The following is an 18,203-nucleotide window of genomic DNA, read 5'->3' on the forward strand; positions in this document are numbered from 1 at the left end:
GGGTGTTCGATGCCGTGTGTGTGTGTGTATAGGCACTGGTTTGGTGTGTGGTAATCCAGTGCAGTGCAGTGCATGTGTGTGTGTGTGTGTGTGTGTGTGTGTGTGTGTGTGTGTGTGTGTGTGTGTGTGTGTGTGTGTGTGTGTGTGTATAAGTGCTAGTCTATTGTGCGGGTGTCTGGTGCAGTGTGTGTGTATAGGCACTGGTTTGGTGTGTGGGAGTCCTGTGCAGTGCAGTGCAGTGTGTGTGTGTGTGTGTGTGTGTGTGTGTGTGTGTGTGTGTGTGTGTGTGTGTGTGTGTGTGTATAGGCACTGGTCTGGTGTGCGGGTGTCCAGTGCGGTGTGTGTGTGTATAGGCACTGGTCTGGTGTGCGGGTGTCCAGTGCGGTGTGTGTGTGTATAGGCACTGGTTTGGTGTGTGGGAGTCCAGTGCAGTGTGTGTGTGTGTAGGCACTGGTCTGGTGTGCGGGTGTCCGATGCCGTGTGTGTGTGTGTATAGGCACTGCGTTGGTGTGTGGGAGTCCAGTGCAGTGTGTGTGTGTGTGTGTGTGTGTGTGTGTGTGTGTGTGTGTGTAGACACTGGTCTGGTGTGCGGGTGTCTGATGCCGTGTGTATGTGTGTATAGGCACTGGTTTGGTGTGTGGTAATCCAGTGCAGTGTGTGTGTGTGTGTGTGTGTGTGTGTGTGTGTGTGTGTGTGTGTGTGTGTATAAGCGCTAGTCTACTGTGCTGGTGTCTGGTGCGGTGTGTGTATAGGCACTGGTTTGGTGTGTGGGAGTCCAGTGCAGTGTGTGTGTGTGTAGGCACTGGTCTGGTGTGCGGGTGTCCGATGCCGTGTGTGTGTGTGTATAGGCACTGCGTTGGTGTGTGGGAGTCCAGTGCAGTGTGTGTGTGTGTGTGTGTGTGTGTGTGTGTGTGTGTGTGTGTGTGTGTGTGTGTGTGTGTGTGTGTGTGTGTGTGTGTAGACACTGGTCTGGTGTGCGGGTGTCTGATGCCGTGTGTATGTGTGTATAGGCACTGGTTTGGTGTGTGGTAATCCAGTGCAGTGTGTGTGTGTGTGTGTGTGTGTGTGTGTGTGTGTGTGTGTGTGTGTGTGTGTGTGTGTGTGTGTGTGTGTGTGTGTGTGTGTGTGTGTGTGTGTGTGTGTGTATAAGCGCTAGTCTACTGTGCTGGTGTCTGGTGCGGTGTGTGTATAGGCACTGGTTTGGTGTGTGCGAGTCCAGTGCAGTGTGTGTGTGTGTGTGTGTGTGTGTGTGTGTGTGTGTGTGTGTGTGTGTGTGTGTGTGTGTGTGTGTGTGTGTATATAGGCACTGGTCTAGTTACACACCAATTCAACACAGGTTTCAGACTGACCGTTTCAGATTGTGATTAAATTTGGTAGAATAAATTCTGCCATGGGTGTAAAGAAAACCCTCAATTCTTTTCTTTGGCTGATATGTTCAACGGTTTTGAAGTTATATTCCTTTAAAGCTGCATTTTTTTCATGAAAATTTGCTAGTGGGCGATTCTCTGTGATGCACAGGACAACTACACAAGTCCAAACAACATACTTCTCCAAAATACCAAGATTTTAGTGTGTCTTAAGTGATAGGGTAAGGCATTGCTACATTAGTTTTCATATAAGAACAATTTCTTAACATACCAGCTTAAAAGGAAAAAAAAATAAAAGCATGTGATGCATAGGACTTTATGTTCACTTTCTGGAGAATCACCCTATTAACGTTTTTTTTAATTGCACTTGCAGCTCACCTAATTGAGCTAGAGAGTTGGACAAGGTCTTATTTGAAACCTCTTTTTATGGGCGTTCATATAGCACGTTTCCAAAAAAATAAAAAATTAGAAAATTTTCAAAAACAAAATTTTGATTTTCTCAAAAAGCCAATATTTAACATTTAAAAAAAAATGATCTCAAAAATTGTTCATGCTGTTGTTAATAAATCGCCAAAGTTTTTTTGGTGGTCATGATGGGATCACGTGTTAAAAGAGCTTCATTTTTCAATGATTCATGAAAATGATATCTAAAAATCAACAAACAATATTATTTCCAGTTCACTACATTACAGGAAAGCACGTTCCTCTTCAGGTGTGTTTGGGGATGAGATTCTACAGACAGTGGGGTATATTCAATTAAAGGTCGGATCCATTCCGACATGTATTTGTCGGAATGGATCCGACAACCACTATTCAATCTCATCTTCATTTGACTTTTTCAAGTCGAATTAAGATGAGGGACGCAGAGGAGGAGAAGGGGGACGAGCCGCGAGGGGACAGCCGGCGGGCATACAGGGAGATCAGCGCGCAGCTGGATGTCACTCAGCCGCCTGACCTCACGGCAGTGTCCACCCGGCTCCAGCAAGCGTGCTGGAGCCAGGTGGAAGCTGCCGTGAGGTCGGGCGGCTGAGTGACATCCTGCTGCAGCGCTACTGTAGCGCTGATCTCCCCTGTATGCCCCGCCGCCTGTCCCCCCGTCTCCCTGCAGCTCTCGCCCCTCTCCTCATCTGGGTCTGCGTCTCAGTCCAACATCTTTTTAATGTCGGACTGAGATGGTCGAAAAGGGGGCCAAAACCGTTTTCGACACAAGCACGTGGATCGGCAGCTATTCCGCCGATCCACGTGCTTTTCGACAAGTCGAATGCCTCGACTTGTCCAAAAGCATTGAATAGGTCAAATCACATTTCGACCTTAAAAAGTCGAAAACTGCCGTCTTTTCGACAGACGGCAGTTTTCGACACCAATTGAATATACCCCAGTGCCTGTTCCCACTTCTGTGCAGGTGCATAAAGTTAAGTGGAAAGATACTCCATGGGGTATATTTACTAAGCTCCCGATTTTGACCGAGATGGTGTTTTTTCTTCAAAGTGTCATCTCAGGAATTTACTAAACTCAAATCTCGGCAGTGATGAGGGCATTCGTATTTTTTTGGAAGTCAAAGAAAATAAATACGAATGAATACACCATCGGTCAAATACGACTGTTTTTTTATACAACTCGGTAATTTACTAAAAAGTGTATTTCACGAACACTGCCGGCAATAGCCAAACACTGCCGTGAAAAAATACAAATCGTAAAAAAAAGCAGATTTAAAACAGACCTGCTTTTTTTTACTGTGTTCTGATAGGCATGCACGGATCCATGAGATCAGTGCATGTTTATCAGTGGGAAGGGGTGGAAAAGTGTTAAATTTTCAGGAAAAAAATGCGTGGGGTCCCCCCTCCTAAGCAAAACCAGCCTCGGGCTCTTTGAGCCGGTCCTGGTTGAAAAAATATGGGAATAAAAATGACAGGGGTTCCCCCATATTTAATCAACCAGCACCGGGCTCTGCGCCTGGTCCTGGTTCAAAAAATATGGGGGACAAAAAGCGTAGGGGTCCCCCGTATTTTTTAAACCAGCACCGGGCTCCACTAGCCAGGTACATAATGCCACAGCCGGGGGACACTTTTATACTGGTCCCGGCGGCCCTGGCATTACATACCCAACTAGTCACCCCTGGCTGGGGTACCCTGGAGGAGTGGGAACCCCTTAAATCAAGGGGTCCCCCCCTCCAGCCACCCAAGGGCCAGGGGTGAAGCCAGAGGCTGTCCCCCCCATCCAAGGGTGGCGGATGGGGGGCTGATAGCCTTGTGTAAAAAATTAGAATATTGTTTTTAGTAGCAGTACTACAAATCCCAGCAAGCCTCCCCCGCAAGCTGGTACATGGAGAACCACAAGTACCAGCATGCAGTGGAAAACCGGGCCCGCTGGTACCTGTAGTACTACTACTAAAAAAATATCCAACAAAAAACAGGAGACACACACCGTGACAGTATAAGTTTATTACACACATGCACACCTCCAAACATACATACTTACCTACTGTATGTTCACACGAGGCTCGGTCCTCTTCTCCATGTAGAATCCTAGGGGTACCTGTGGAAAAAAGTTATACTCACATAATCCAGTGTACCTACTGTTCTTTGTATAATCCACGTACTTGGCAAAACAAAAAAACGGAAACCCGACCACGCACTGAAAGGGGTCCCATGTTTTCACATGGGACCCCTTTCCCCGACTGCCAGGACCCCCCCTGACTACTGTCAAAGAGGGTCCCTTCTGCCAATCAGGGAGCGCCACGTCGTGGCACCCACCTGATTGGCTGTGTGCTTCTGTAGTGTCTGTGAGGCAGCACACGGCAGAGATACAATGTAGCGCCTATGCGCTCCATTGTATCCAATGGTGGGAACTTTGCGGTCAGCGGTTGACCGAAAGTAACCTCACCGCTGACCGCAAAGTTGCAAAGTTACACTTTCGATGTCATTCGTGTTTGAACTTTAACCTCATTCTGAAAAATACGAATTTTAGTAAATATACCCCCATGTGAGAAGACACTTCAACTGTGTTAAATTGGCCTGTCTTTTACATTTTCCACTACAAGTGGTCAAGGGCCAAGATACGTTTGAGTGGGCTTTAAATAGTGAAGAAAAGCCCATTGGTCACTAAGTTAAGCCCACCTAAACCTAACCTGCCCTTGGAACATTTGTGTCACATTTCAAATAGTGGAGTGTTTAATTACAGAGGACTATCAGACTTTGGGGTCTATTTGCTAAGCCTTGGATAGAAATAAAGTGAATGGAGATAAAGTACCAGCCAATCAGCTTCTGTCATTTTTCAAACATGGTAGTTAGGAGCTGATTGGCTGGGACTTTAACTACATCCAAGGCTTAGTAAATAGACCCCTAAGAGAATGTGTGATGGAAGCAGAAAGGAACAGCAACTTGGAGAATGGGTGCTGGGAGGGAGAGACACAGCAGACTGGGAGCAACATTGTACTCACAAGGAAAAACCTCAGTCACTCAGCCAGGGCTGTTTCTAGCCAATTTGGCTCCCAGTGCGAGATTAAAAAATCTCGCACTGGGAGACATCAAAAATAAAAATGCGCACCCCCATATAGATATAAGGGGCGTGGCCTCAGTAAAATGGGTCTGGTCTTGTTAAATGGGCATGGCCTCGTCTGAAAAGACTACCTTACACACCAGTTTTTGACCTTGCACCAACAGATCACAGCGTCCACAGGAAAAAAATTAAAAACATTATATTATGCCATACACCGCAATGCCCTTGATACATTAAATCCCCATTTTACACATTACGGCAGGCAAGTGTCCCCATTTTACACATGACGGCAGGCAAGAGTCCCCATTTTACACATGACGGCAGGCAAGAGTCCCCATTTTACACATGACGGCAGGCAAGAGTCCCATTTTACACATGACGGCAAGCGAGTGTCGCCATTTTACACATGACGGCAGGCGAGTGTCCCCATTTTACACATTAGGCAGGCAAGTGTCCCCATTTTTCACATTACAGCAGGCAAGAGTCCCCATTTTACACAATGCAGCAGGCAAGTATCCCCATTTTACACATTACGGCAGGTGGCAGAGGAGGAGGGGGGAGGGGAGAGAGAGAGAGAGAGAAAGTTACGTTTGAAGAGGTTCTACCCGCTCTTCGGCCCACCTCTCCCTCGTCGCGCCGGCCCTTCCTGTAGCTTGGCTCTCCCTCTTCCCGAGTACCCAGCTCGGTGGGGGCGGAGTTTCGCAGAATGACGCCACGACGCAACCACGTCATTCCATGAAACTCCGCCTCCCGAGCTAGGTACTCGGGAAGAGAGAGGAGGGGGGAAGCAAAGAGCAGCAGAAGTGCCATGGCGGGCGCCCCGTGCGGTTGCACGGCTCGCCCGCCCCAAGAAACAGCACTGCACCCAGCTATCACCCATGGCAGCATTTATTCTACCAAATTTCATCACAATCTGAAATGTCAGTCAGTCTGAAGCCTGTGTTTATTTGGTGTAGAATAACCCATGTGCGGGTGTCCGGTGCGGTGTGTGTAACCTGCCTCAGCCATTGGTGAGAGCAGGAAGTGTGGGCTGCAGATGAGTGGATGGGTTTTTATTAGCATTCTGATCATACTTGCCTACTCTCCCGGAAAAGCCGGGAGGCTCCCGAAAATCGTGTGGCAAGTCTCCCGGAATGGCGCTCACCCCCCGCCGCATCCCCCGCTTACCTCATCCCCTGGCTTCCCTCGGCTACGCGGCAATCTGTCAGACAGAAGGGGTTGGGGTGATGCTAAATCGCGTCATTGTAGCCCCGCCCTCTGCTTTACAATGCCGATGATGTAGGCATTGTAAAGCGGGGGCGGGGCTACGATGACGCGTTCACATCACGACGCCCCCGTTTCGCCTCCTCCACGTCCCCTGCTTTGTGACCTTTGTGACCTGGCTGCTCCCTCTCGGAGGTAGCAGCCTAGATGTAGGCAAGTATGCTTCTGATTGGTTTAGTGTTAATATTAACAATGGATTTCACATGTTAGGAAATGGTGCATTGAGGTGTGTGCGTTGTGTCATTTTGGTGGCGCTTTTTATATGTCTTAGGCAAAAAAAGTCTGTTCCATTTGAACGCTTAAACAAATCAGGCACAGGGCTTAAACGCCCAGCACAGGGCTAGTCCGCCCCACATGTCAGTGCCGCCCCTCCCCGCAGAAGAGTAGCTCCCGACCAGCGCAGCTTAAGCGTGCTGGCTGGGAACTACTCATCGCTCCCCAGCCCGCAGCGGCTACATTTGACGTCACGCAGCCGCTGCGGCCCGCCCCCCCCCCCCCCCCCCGTTCAGTCCGGCCACGCCTGAGTTGGCCGGACCGCGCTCATGAAACAGCGGCATGCCGCCATCCCGCCCAGCGACCGCCTCTGCCTGTCAATCAGGCAGAGGCAATCGCAGTCCTGCTGCGGCCTTCGGCCGACTGGCATGCGCCGGTGACCCGTTTGCTCGGCTGCGATAAAAAGCAGCGAGCGATCGGGTCAGAATTACCCCCTTAGTGCATTGAGGTGCGACTTTGACGCAATTTTGATGTTAAGTGGAGTGATTTGACAAAAATGATTCTTAATAAATATGCAATTTCCAATTATACTGCTGTTATTTGGATGATGTTTGCATCAATGGTGAATCGTTGCCATTTGGTGTACAAAGTCGCATTTGACATGTGACTTCAATATGAATTAATCCTTAGTCAATCAGCGATTCACAAAAAAACCCAAATTGACCAAAATCAACCTTTAGTAAATTCCCCCCTGATGTTTCCAGGATGTCACTCTGATAATCAAATGCATTGTATTTATTGTAGTTGCCGGCTTCTATCAAATATTTTTAGTTTAACAACATTATGTACTATGTATTTGTACCTGTGTTTTGCATATTGCAAATACACGTTTTTTTTGTAAAGTACCAAGGTGGCATATGTATTTTAGGTTAGCAGTAGGATTTTCATTTGCACATATACTGTATCGATATTCGATAGGGCCTGTAGTCAGGGGCACAGTAACAGAGAAGGAGGCCCAGAAACAGAGAAGGAGGCCCTCTGTCTGGGTCCTCTCCTCTGTAGCTAGCAACACAATAGTCTGAGCACTAGGGGGAGCGCATGTGCAGATCTCCGGGGAAATAGTGCGGTGCCCATTTTCATGGGAGATTTGTGCATACCTCCCAACTGTCCCTATTTTCGCAGGACAGTCCCACAGCGTCTATTCATTGGAGACAGAGCCATGCCCCCGTTTTCGTCAGTGAGCAGCTCTGTGAGTTGCTGGCATGCCCCCCTCACTGACAAAAAGGTGGCGTGGCTTACGATCACTAAACTGCCACGAAGGCTGGCCCCCTATCACAAAGACCATGCCTCTTTTCAGGCGCACGCTCAAGTCCTGATCCCAAAATTTTCAATGTTGGAAGGAATGGATTTGTGGAGAGGTGCTGCCACCGACATGGGACTCCAGAGAGATGAGTATTGAAAAATGGGTGCACCCATTAGATGGTATCCATTCACATGGTCGACCATGTTATGGTCGACAGTCATTAGGTCGACCACTATTGGTCGACATTGACATGGTCGACATGGTCGACACATGAAAATGGTCGACACATGAAAGGTCGACACATTAAAAGGTCGACATTAGTTTTTTAACTTTTTTTTCTTTTGGGGAACTTTTCCATACTTTACGATCCACGTGGACTACGATTGGAACGGTAATCTGTGCCGAGCGAAGCTGTAGCGGAGCGAAGGCACCATGCCCGAAGCATGGCGAGCGAAGCGAGCCATGCGAGGGGACGCGGTGCACTAATTGGGGTTCCCAGTCACTTTACGCAAAAAACGACACCAAAAAAAGTTAAAAAACTCATGTCGACCTTTTCATGTGTCGACCTTTCATGTGTCGACCATTTTCATGTGTCGACCATGTGCCCATGTTGACCATGTCAATGTCGACCAATAGTGGTCGACCTAATGACTGTCGACCATAACATGGTCGACCATTCATACCGGAACCCCATTAGATACGCCACTGTAGTGCAATAGATTTTAGAAGCAGTGACTTTATACTAATACTGGGTCTTTTTCATAGATATACGCAAATGACTTCACAGCTGCGATCTAGTACACAGAGGCTTCACAAAAATATGCAAATGTCACAGCCACTAGGATTTGTATTGGGGCTCCCACCGCAGTCGTCTCTAAACCACTGCTTTTGTACAAAGACACGGGCATCGGATGTACATGGGTCAATAATCAAAATTCTGAGTGACCCTATGATCGCGCATTATGGCTGTCGGAAGTCACTGCGAGTATTCTGCGATCACATCTTGCCGGGATGCAATCACAGGCTGAGTGACAGGGATTGGCATTCGTGGGCATACACATGGCATTTGCGGGAAGTGGTTGAGAAAATGCAGGCATGTCATGGCCGTTTTCGAGACGTGCATCTGACGTCAGTTGCAAATGCTGCGACTTAAAACATGGCGCCCGGTGTAACATAGTAACATAGTAACATAGTATCTGAGGTTGAAAAAAGACAATTGTCCATCGAGTTCAACCTATTTGTGGTCTCCTATGCATGATGATTTGACTAAAATTTCTGACTGATGCTGCTGTCAGCCATTGCATTTTATCCCTATTTATAGTAACTATAATGCATGACTATGCACCATACCCCTGGATATCCTTATCCAATAGGAATTTATCTAACCCATTTTTAAAGGTGTTGACAGATTCCGCCATTACAACTCCCTCGGGCAGGGAATTCCAAACACGTATTGTCCTTACCGTGAAAAAGCCTTTACGCCGTATTGTGCGGAATCTCCTCTCCTCTAACCTGAGCGAGTGTCCACGAGTCCTCTGTGTTGATCTAACCAAAAACAGGTCCCGCGAAAGCTCTGTGTATTGTCCCCTTATATATTTGTAGATGTTGATCATATCACCTCTTAGTCTCCGCTTTTCCAATGTAAACATGCCTAGTCTTTCAAGCCTTTCCTTGTATTCCATTGTCTCCATGCCCTTAATTAGTTTGGTCGCCCTCCTCTGTACCTTTTCAAGCTCCAGGATATCCTTTTTGTAGTACGGTGCCCAGAACTGTACACAGTATTCAAGGTGTGGCCTCACTAGTGATTTATATAACGGGAGTATAATACTCTCGTCCCTAGCATCAATACCCCGTTTTATGCATGCTAATATCTTATTAGCCTTCTTTGCTGCAGTCCTACTTTGGGTACTACTGCTTAGCTTGCTATCTATGAGGACACCTAAGTCCTTTTCCAGTACAGAATCCCCTAATTTTACCCCATTTAGTAGGTAGGTGTAATTTTTGTTCTTGTTACCACAGTGCATTACCTTACACTTGTCTGTGTTGAAGCGCATTCTCCATTTGGCTGCCCATGCTTCTAATTTAACTAAGTCGTTCTGAAGAGACTCGGCATCCTCCTCTGTATTTATAGCCTTACACAATTTGGTATCATCTGCAAAAATTGACACCATGCTCTCTAGACCTTCTGTTAGGTCGTTAATGAAAATATTGAACAATAGCGGTCCTAATACTGAGCCTTGCGGCACACCACTTAGCACTTCAGTCCAAGTTGAAAAAGATCCATTAACCACAACGCGCTGCTTCCTATTATCTAACCAGTTTTTGACCCAAGTGCATATTGTGCTTCCTAGCCCTGATTCTTGTAGCTTGTATATAAGTCTCATGTGTGGTACAGTATCGAACGCTTTGGCAAAGTCTAAAAAGATTACATCCACGTCTTTACCCTGATCTAGGTTTGCGCTTACTGTTTCATAAAAGCCAAGTAAGTTGGTTTGACAGGATCTGTCCTTCATAAACCCATGTTGATTCCTTTTAATGACCTTATTGGTTTCAAGGAACTTCTGAATACTATCTCTTAGAATACCTTCCAATACTTTCCCCACTATAGATGTAAGACTAACTGGTCTATAATTACCTGGTTCAGCTTTACTTCCCTTTTTGAATATAGGCACTACTTCCGCTATACGCCAGTCTTTGGGAACCATACCTGATATAACTGAATCCTCAAAGATCAAAGATAGCGGTTTTGCCAGTTCAGAGTGAAGCTCCATTAGAACCCTTGGATGAATACCATCGGGCCCTGGTGATTTATTAATCTTTAAATGTTTTAATCGGTCACAGACTACTTCCTTGCTTAAATAAGTACCTATCAGTGTGATATTGTCATTATTGAGATTGTGTGTCAGTCCCTGAATTGGGTCCTCCCTAGTGAATACTGTTGAAAAAAACTCATTTAGTGTGTCCGCTATGTCATTATCATTTTTGCTTAAGACTCCCAACTTGTCTTTCAAAGGGCCTATACTCTCCTTTTTTAATCTCTTGCTATTAATGTATTTAATGATTTTTTTGGGATTCGCTTTGCTTTCCTTTGCTACTAGTTTTTCAGTTTCTACTTTAGCCGCTCTTATTTCCTTTTTGCAATTTTTGTTACATTCCTTATAGTGCTGAAATGACTCTGCTTCCCCGTCAGATTTGTATTTTTTAAATGCTCGCCTTTTTTTGCCCATAAGTTCCTTAATCTTTTTGTTAAGCCACATCGGTTTATGATTTTTATTCCCTTTTTTGCTACTCATAGGAATATATTTGAGTGTATTTTTAGCTAGCAGGAATTTTAGTACCTCCCATTTCTCCGTAGTATTTTTTCCTAAAAACAAACCTTCCCTTTCAATATCCCTGAAAAATACCCTCATCTTTTCAAAATTTGCTTTGCTAAAGTTTAAAGTCCTAGTTGAGCCAGTATAGGGCTGTTTGTAGAAACTGATATTGAATGTGACCATATTGTGGTCGCTGTTTCCTATGGGTTCCCCTACTATAATACCCGATACCAAATCCTGATTGTTTGTTAATGCCAGGTCTAAGATTGCATTGTACCTAGTTGGTTCCTCAATTAGTTGGACAAGGTAGTTATCATTTAGTGTGTTTAAAAACATACTGCCCCTAGCAGTATCACATGAATCGTTTTTCCAGTTTATCTCTGGATAGTTAAAATCTCCCATCACTACTATGTCTCCTACTCCTGCTGCTTTTTCAATTTGCTTTAGTAACAATTCATCATCAGATGCGTTGATACCAGGCGGCCTATAGCATACACCCAATACTAACTTTTTTGTTCCTTTTTCCCCGCATGCAATTTCTACCCATAATGTATCAACAGTGTCTACAGTCCCCTCCTGAATATCTTCCCATATATTAGGTTTTAAAAACGGCTTTACGTACAGACACACCCCTCCACCCTTTTTATTTAGTCTGTCTCTCCTAAACAGTGTATAGCCCTCTAGATTGACTGTCCAATCATGAGATTCATCCCACCAAGTTTCAGTAATGCCTATAATATCATACTGTTTGCTTGCTGCAAGTATTTCTAGTTCACCCTTTTTACCAGTAATGCTTCTGGCGTTTACATACATACAACTAAGATAAGTATTTTCCCTTGCGTTAGGGACATCTTTCACCTTATGTGGCAAGGATGACCTGTAATCGTCATTGGTTAGTGCTTTGGTAAAATCCCTTTTAGTACCCATGTTAGTAACCTTACTGCCTGCTCTTACCCTCCCCCCAACTTCTCCCCCATTTCGTTTACTACCGCCATCCCCACTATTCTCACTGCATGACCCGTAGTTTCTAGCTAAACCCTCCCCCCAGGCTCCTAGTTTAAAATCTCCTCCAACCTTCTAACCATCCTTCCCCCCAGCACCGCTGCCCCCTCCTCAGTCAGGTGCAATCCGTCACGACAAAAGAGATGGCGCCTGACTGAGAAGTCCGCCCAGTGTTCCAGGAACACAAACCCCTCTTTCCTGCACCAATCCCTAAGCCACACATTTACCTCCCTAATCTCCCTCTGCCTCCTGGACTAGCGCGTGGCACGGGTAATAATTCCGAGAATATTACCTTAGATGTCCTTGCCTTCAGTTTCTTTCCTAAGTCCCTATAGTCTTTCTTAAGGACATCCCACCTTCCGCTAACTTTGTGTGATAGCGTTCTCATTATTCTGAGTAGCCCGGGGTCATCTGCAACTGTCGATGGTGCTTGATTTTAGTGATGCATCTGCAATTTTGCGTCTGTATTTGCAGAATTGCAAACGCACCGGTGGGCGGCTTATTTTGTGCTGGGCGGACTTTTAACATGCTGGGCCGCTCTTGCTGTGCGATTCTCGGAAGTTGCAGTTCTGCTACAATTGTAGAACTGCAAATGAAGCTGAATAAGGCCCATTGTCACACAGCCTCTGCTTACAGGATCGCAGCTGTGATGGCATTACCGTATAGTACATCACTGAATCAGGCCGCAGTGACAGATATACCGCATTCAGATCGCAAATGCCGGATCCCACCCATGTAAAAGAAACGTGTCCTTACCGGGTGGGATCCGGCATTTGCTCCCCTCTGCTGGCTTTCCGACCCGGCAATATACCGGGTCGGTTGCCATAGCAGCGGGGGGGCGCAGCAGCAGCAGGGGCGGGGGTGGAGGCGGCGCTGGGAGATGAGCTCATCTCCTGCGCCGCCTCTCCCTATGCTGTGAATGGGAACCGTGTCGCATCGACGCGGCTCCCATTCACACTGCACCTGACCCGGTATTCAACCCGGGTATAATCCTTCTTTTATACCGGGTTGAATTACCGGGTCAGACGACCCGCTAATTCTTGGAAAGTGCTTTCACATCGCACACTGACCCGTGTCGACACGGCAATATGCCGTGTCGATACCGGGTTATTTGTGCGATGTGAAAGGGGTAATAGTGTATTCCCCAATACTGTTATCTGTCTCTTTGAAATGTATCCCACCCTGATCACTGGAACGGACAGCTTTACTGCCATTTATTGCTTACAAATAGGTGAATATGTTAATGTACTGCAGTATTGCAACAATCAATTGTTGCAATATACTCTTACATATTGTTACAAGCGCCTTGATTTTAAAACAAACTGCCAGTTAATGTAAAGATGCCTTGCAATTATAGAGGGTTTGCGGTTTGTAAACAAACTTAACTGTGTGTTACATATTAGGCAGCCAATGATATAAAAGTTATTAGCAGTAGGGGCCTAATTCAGACCTGATTGCTTCTCTGCAAATATGCAGAGGGCTGCGATCAGATAGTCGCCGCCTATAGAGAGTGAAAACCCGCCCCGTGCAAGTGTGCAAATACATGTGTACGCTGTGCGAAAACTTCGCCAGACAGTGGACAGCTGCAAAACCATCTGCAACTCACCCACTATCTAATGATTTTTCCAGTCTGTGCATAGCCCAAGACTTACTCCTCCAGTGCGATCAGAACAGGCTGATCGGGGCCGGAGCTGACGTCACACACCCTGCCTAGAAAAGTTTAGGAACACCTGCGTTTTTCCTGACACTCCCAGAAAACCGGCCAGTTACCACCCACAAACATCCGCTTCCTGCAATCACCATGCGTACGCCTAGCGATTGAAATATTTGCACCATTCTGTCAGTGTTTGGGCTCGCATGCGCAGTCATTCGATAATCGCCCGCTGTGTGATTTTGCACAACAGCGATCAGGTCTGAATTAGGCTATAGATCTGTTGTTCTATGATAAGTCCTCCCTGTCTCTCTTTAAGACCCCACAATATATTTGTACATTCATAGGGGCCAATCCAATTATAAGAGGGATACGTTTGTGATGTGTGGCGCTGCTAATCAAAAATAATTATGTGAGTGCAACAGCTCATTACACTGCACACTTCTAAGGGGGTGCGATGTTGTGATTGCAATGTTCCACCACTAGGAGCATTCCCAAACTGTTATGGCAGCAATCGCCAGCAATACAAATAATTTCATTGCAACCTTATGGTCATCAGTAACTTGACACTGACTGGGAGAATTGCAGAGGCCTCTCATATTTTACTTATATTATGCCAACACTCTAGTTCTCACCCATTCACTATGGGATAACCCATGCCATATTTTCATGTCTGTGAAGCGCTGTTCTGCCAGAAGCATGTATTCCTCCAAAGCTAAATACATTCCCTGAAAATACTGCCTAGAACCCCCTTTTATTAATTTGAACTTGTACTTGCTTTCATCTACAAGACTGATTTACTAAACTGTATTTTAGATTTAATTTACATTATTTTTATGCTTATATAATACCCATTTCACACTGCCAATGCCGGATCCCAACCGGGAATTGGAAACGGGTCCTTCCCGGGTGGGATCCGGCATTGGCCGCTGCTGGGTTGCCATAGCAGCAGGGGGCAGAGCCGGTGGCGGAGGTGGAGGCGGCGTTGGGGGATGAGATCATCTCCGTGCCGCCTCTCCCTGCTGTAGTAAACGGGACCCGGGACGCATCGACCCGGGAGCCCGTTTACGCAGCCACTGACCCGGTATTCAACCCGGGTATAACACTGCTTTATTCCCAGGTTGAATTGCCGGGTCAGGCGACCCGCGATTTCGGCTATGCCCTTTTCACACCGCACGCTGACCCGTGTAGGCCCGGCAGTATGCCGGGTCAATATGGGGTTATTTGTGCGGTGTGAAAGGGGTATTATTGAACTTCCCTTACAAAACATATATGATTTTCATTGAAAGTAGTGACCAACAAAGAGAAGCTCTGGATGGAAATTACAGGGATTATGATCCCATTACGGCCTGAGATTGCGTTACTCCACCATTACCCAGCCTCTCCCAAGTCATACGTAACTGGTCACATTTTTATTGCAACCAGATCGACCATTGCCCAATACTGGAAGAATCCCAACCCCCAGAACCCACTCAAAGGTATTAGCATATGTTTGAAAGTAGTGACCAAGATCTGATTACTGCAACTGCCCAGCCGGATCAGGGATCTGACTGTGCTTCCAAAAAGTCTTCAAACTTGCAGTTATTACCCCTGACATTGACCCTTTCTTCCTCTTTGGTATTTCTCCTGCTATGCATAAACAACCCTTTGATCTCCAAACTAACATTTCTATGTGACTGGATCATATAGGCCCACTAATTACATTTTCCCATCACAATCTGTTTGCACCAATACCCAATCTTCGGGGATTAATCTCTAGTACTCAAACTCATACTGTGGCTTATTCCATATAAATGTTACCAAAAAAAGTGCGACCTTGTATTTAATATCAAATAATACTCCCTCAGTGTTAAAAACTGTAATTTCATAATTATAAATTCAGACTTTATTTGGTTCTGTAACTGATGTGACAGTTTCATGGAATGACTCTTTTCCTATACTATGTAATAAAAAGCAAACGCTGCTCCTCGCATCTATGGGGGGATTCAAGTGGCATGCGCACCAGCAGCCACTAGATGGTGCCCAACTGAGCAGAGTGTTGCTCCATCTAGTCACGCACAGCGGCTGGCACTGATATTACTGTTGTGTTTTTCCATCATTTTGATGGGCTGGTAACTAGTTTATTATAAACTTGGATCATCTTACTTTTGTGTTTGTTATCATTTGTAAATTGCTTTGGATTATAATAACGCTATTGATTTGGGGAACCAAAAATGTATTTTCATGTGTGAGTTTGTGTATGCTAGTAATGACTGATGATTGTGTGTGGGTGTATTTTATATTAATTGTTTGCATTAATTATTGTCTACTGATTGTGTGTTTTGTACTAATACTTTGGGACTTATTAAAAGTTTGAGTTACAAATTCCTCTGATGCAGCTGTAATCAGGCTGGGGGCGTGGTTTCAGAGTGCATATGCACAATGTCAGATATTGCATCACACAAATGGAAACATATTATGAATAGAGCAGATAATAAGCACCAAAGTGGATTTGGATCTTGTAAAATGTACAAAGTAGCAGACACAAACAGGATATTTTATTTATTTGCAACACTTAAAAACATGTGCAGGCTTCCCTTTTTCATCTTAATACGAAGCATTCTTAAAGCTCTGCAGTATAAAATCACTCATGAAGTGTTGCATCAGTTTCTGGGGCTGTGTATAAATGGTTGCGTTTTCCCTGTTTACGACCAATCACACAGTCTTCATAACTTAGATCAGGGTCAGAGCACACGCAACTCAGGCCCTTCCGGCAGGTTGCGTTTGAGACTTTTCAGCTGGCATTTTAGTCGCACTCCACTACTGTATGCCCACACTGTGGCCCTTATTCAAATCCCATTGGATCTGCTTAATAATGCACAAAGTATCGATGTTGGGTACATTGTGCATGTACAGCCAGGACCCATTCCGTGCGTGCGTGAACACGATGTAAGAAGCAGACCGGCATCTCAGTGAATGACAGTCTGATTCCGTTTGGGGTTGAGGATATACGCCCTTTGTAAGAAACGGAGGCGTGTCCCCGCCATTTAGGGGGAGGGAAGAGACCAGGGATCGCTGTCATTTGACAGAGATTTCCTTGCCACTGCAACAGTTGGCTTGCGCATCTCCATGGGTGCTACAAGCCATCCAATGGTGAGAGATCCAATGCTGCGTCCGAAGACCAAGGTCGCGTCTACTTGTAATAATAGATACCGCCTCTTGCATTGTCGTACCAAGGAAGCAGCAGCGATAGTCACTCCGTCCACATTTGAATTAGCCCCAGTGTCCTTACTGTACTTTGGCTGCAACTGCATATTCACTGCAAGTGCATGCCTCCCCACTGCCTGCGACTGCACTCTAATTCATTGATATTGTCTAATCATATTTAAAACAGAAAAATTATGCGAATAACGAAACTTTGCACATACACATTAAAAAAAAAACACTTGAGACAACAAAAAAGGCAAATTGCCTTTCAGGTGTTCTCTGGATGATACCCTTTGTGTGTGTAATACTTAGAATTCTGTTTTATAGTAATAATTGAATGCTTTGTACAAATAATTACAACTTTATTTTCTCCTTACAGTTCAGACGGTGTCTGCTTCAGATGATGCACTGCAGCAACCTAGAACCTAAGGAGTCTACCAACCTGACATCGGAGAGAGTGGTGCTGAGCCACAGCCACGGGGGTGAAATGCGTGCTATAGCAACAAATATATCTTCCAACAATAGCAAAAAGACTGACGATGAGCAGAGTAGCTGCAATTCTTTTGCTCAGCTTCCCATATCAGAAAACAAAGTATGCCCAATGTAAATGGCTACCACCATACACTATTGCAGAGGAGGAATGGAACTTTGGTTTACTCACGTGTATCACAAAGTCCTCTATAATACAAAAGTGCAGTCTTATATCACCTGTAATACACATTCACATAACGGCACTGTGTTACAGGCAGAGCAGTGATTAGCGAATGATCTTCATACTGCAAAGAAGAGGGTCAACGTTTTTGTGGGCAGAATGCAGAGGCTGGACAAGGGGTAGGAGATGATTGAGCGTAGCCAGTAGGGTAGGTACTTCTGCGCCTTTTACATAAGTCACCTGCTCTCACCTATTCTCTTATACAGAGTTCTGTTCCATCAGTTATGTGTAGTTATAGTTATCATAGATGGCTTTATCCTTGCCTAATAAAGTTTAAACAGATTAAGAAACATGGCGCATGCACATTGCCACCACAGTGCTTATGGTAACATGTTTGACATTGTATTCTACTGTTTATATTAAACGGTTAACAAGGATCTGTGAATATATAATAAAGTTATGTACTACTTCTATCCAACAAAAGGGGGTTAGACTATTTATTTGGAATTTGGGGTAGGGTGTTGATTATAGTGTCTGCAGCACTGACATTCCAGATGGTTGTCGCCAGTAGATATTTGCACATTTTGTATGTATTTATTAGCAGTTCCTTCTAGGATGAAACATATTTTAGTGACCACACCAGAATGAAATCCATTTGACATCCTCCAGTAACCTCTGCTGAGCACGTTGGATATGCATTGGATATACAGTTGTTTGTAAAAGTTTATGTACCCCTGATCAAATTACATCTTTT

General features: G+C 45.4%; 1 protein-coding gene across 1 annotated transcript in view; it reads left to right on the top strand.

The window, feature by feature from the left end:
- The window catches only part of LOC135056611 (opsin-VA-like), a 168,352-nt gene extending 150,434 nt beyond the window's left edge, over positions 1 to 17,918 (top strand). The window contains exon 5 of the mRNA XM_063962011.1: positions 17,177 to 17,918. Coding sequence (XP_063818081.1) covers positions 17,177 to 17,404 — 228 coding nt within the window. The 3' untranslated portion in view covers positions 17,405 to 17,918. The remainder of the gene's footprint in view (positions 1 to 17,176) is intronic.
- Positions 17,919 to 18,203: the final 285 nt, after the last annotated feature.

Source organism: Pseudophryne corroboree, chromosome 3, assembly GCF_028390025.1.
Source record: "Pseudophryne corroboree isolate aPseCor3 chromosome 3, aPseCor3.hap2, whole genome shotgun sequence".
Lineage (NCBI taxonomy): Eukaryota > Metazoa > Chordata > Amphibia > Anura > Myobatrachidae > Pseudophryne > Pseudophryne corroboree.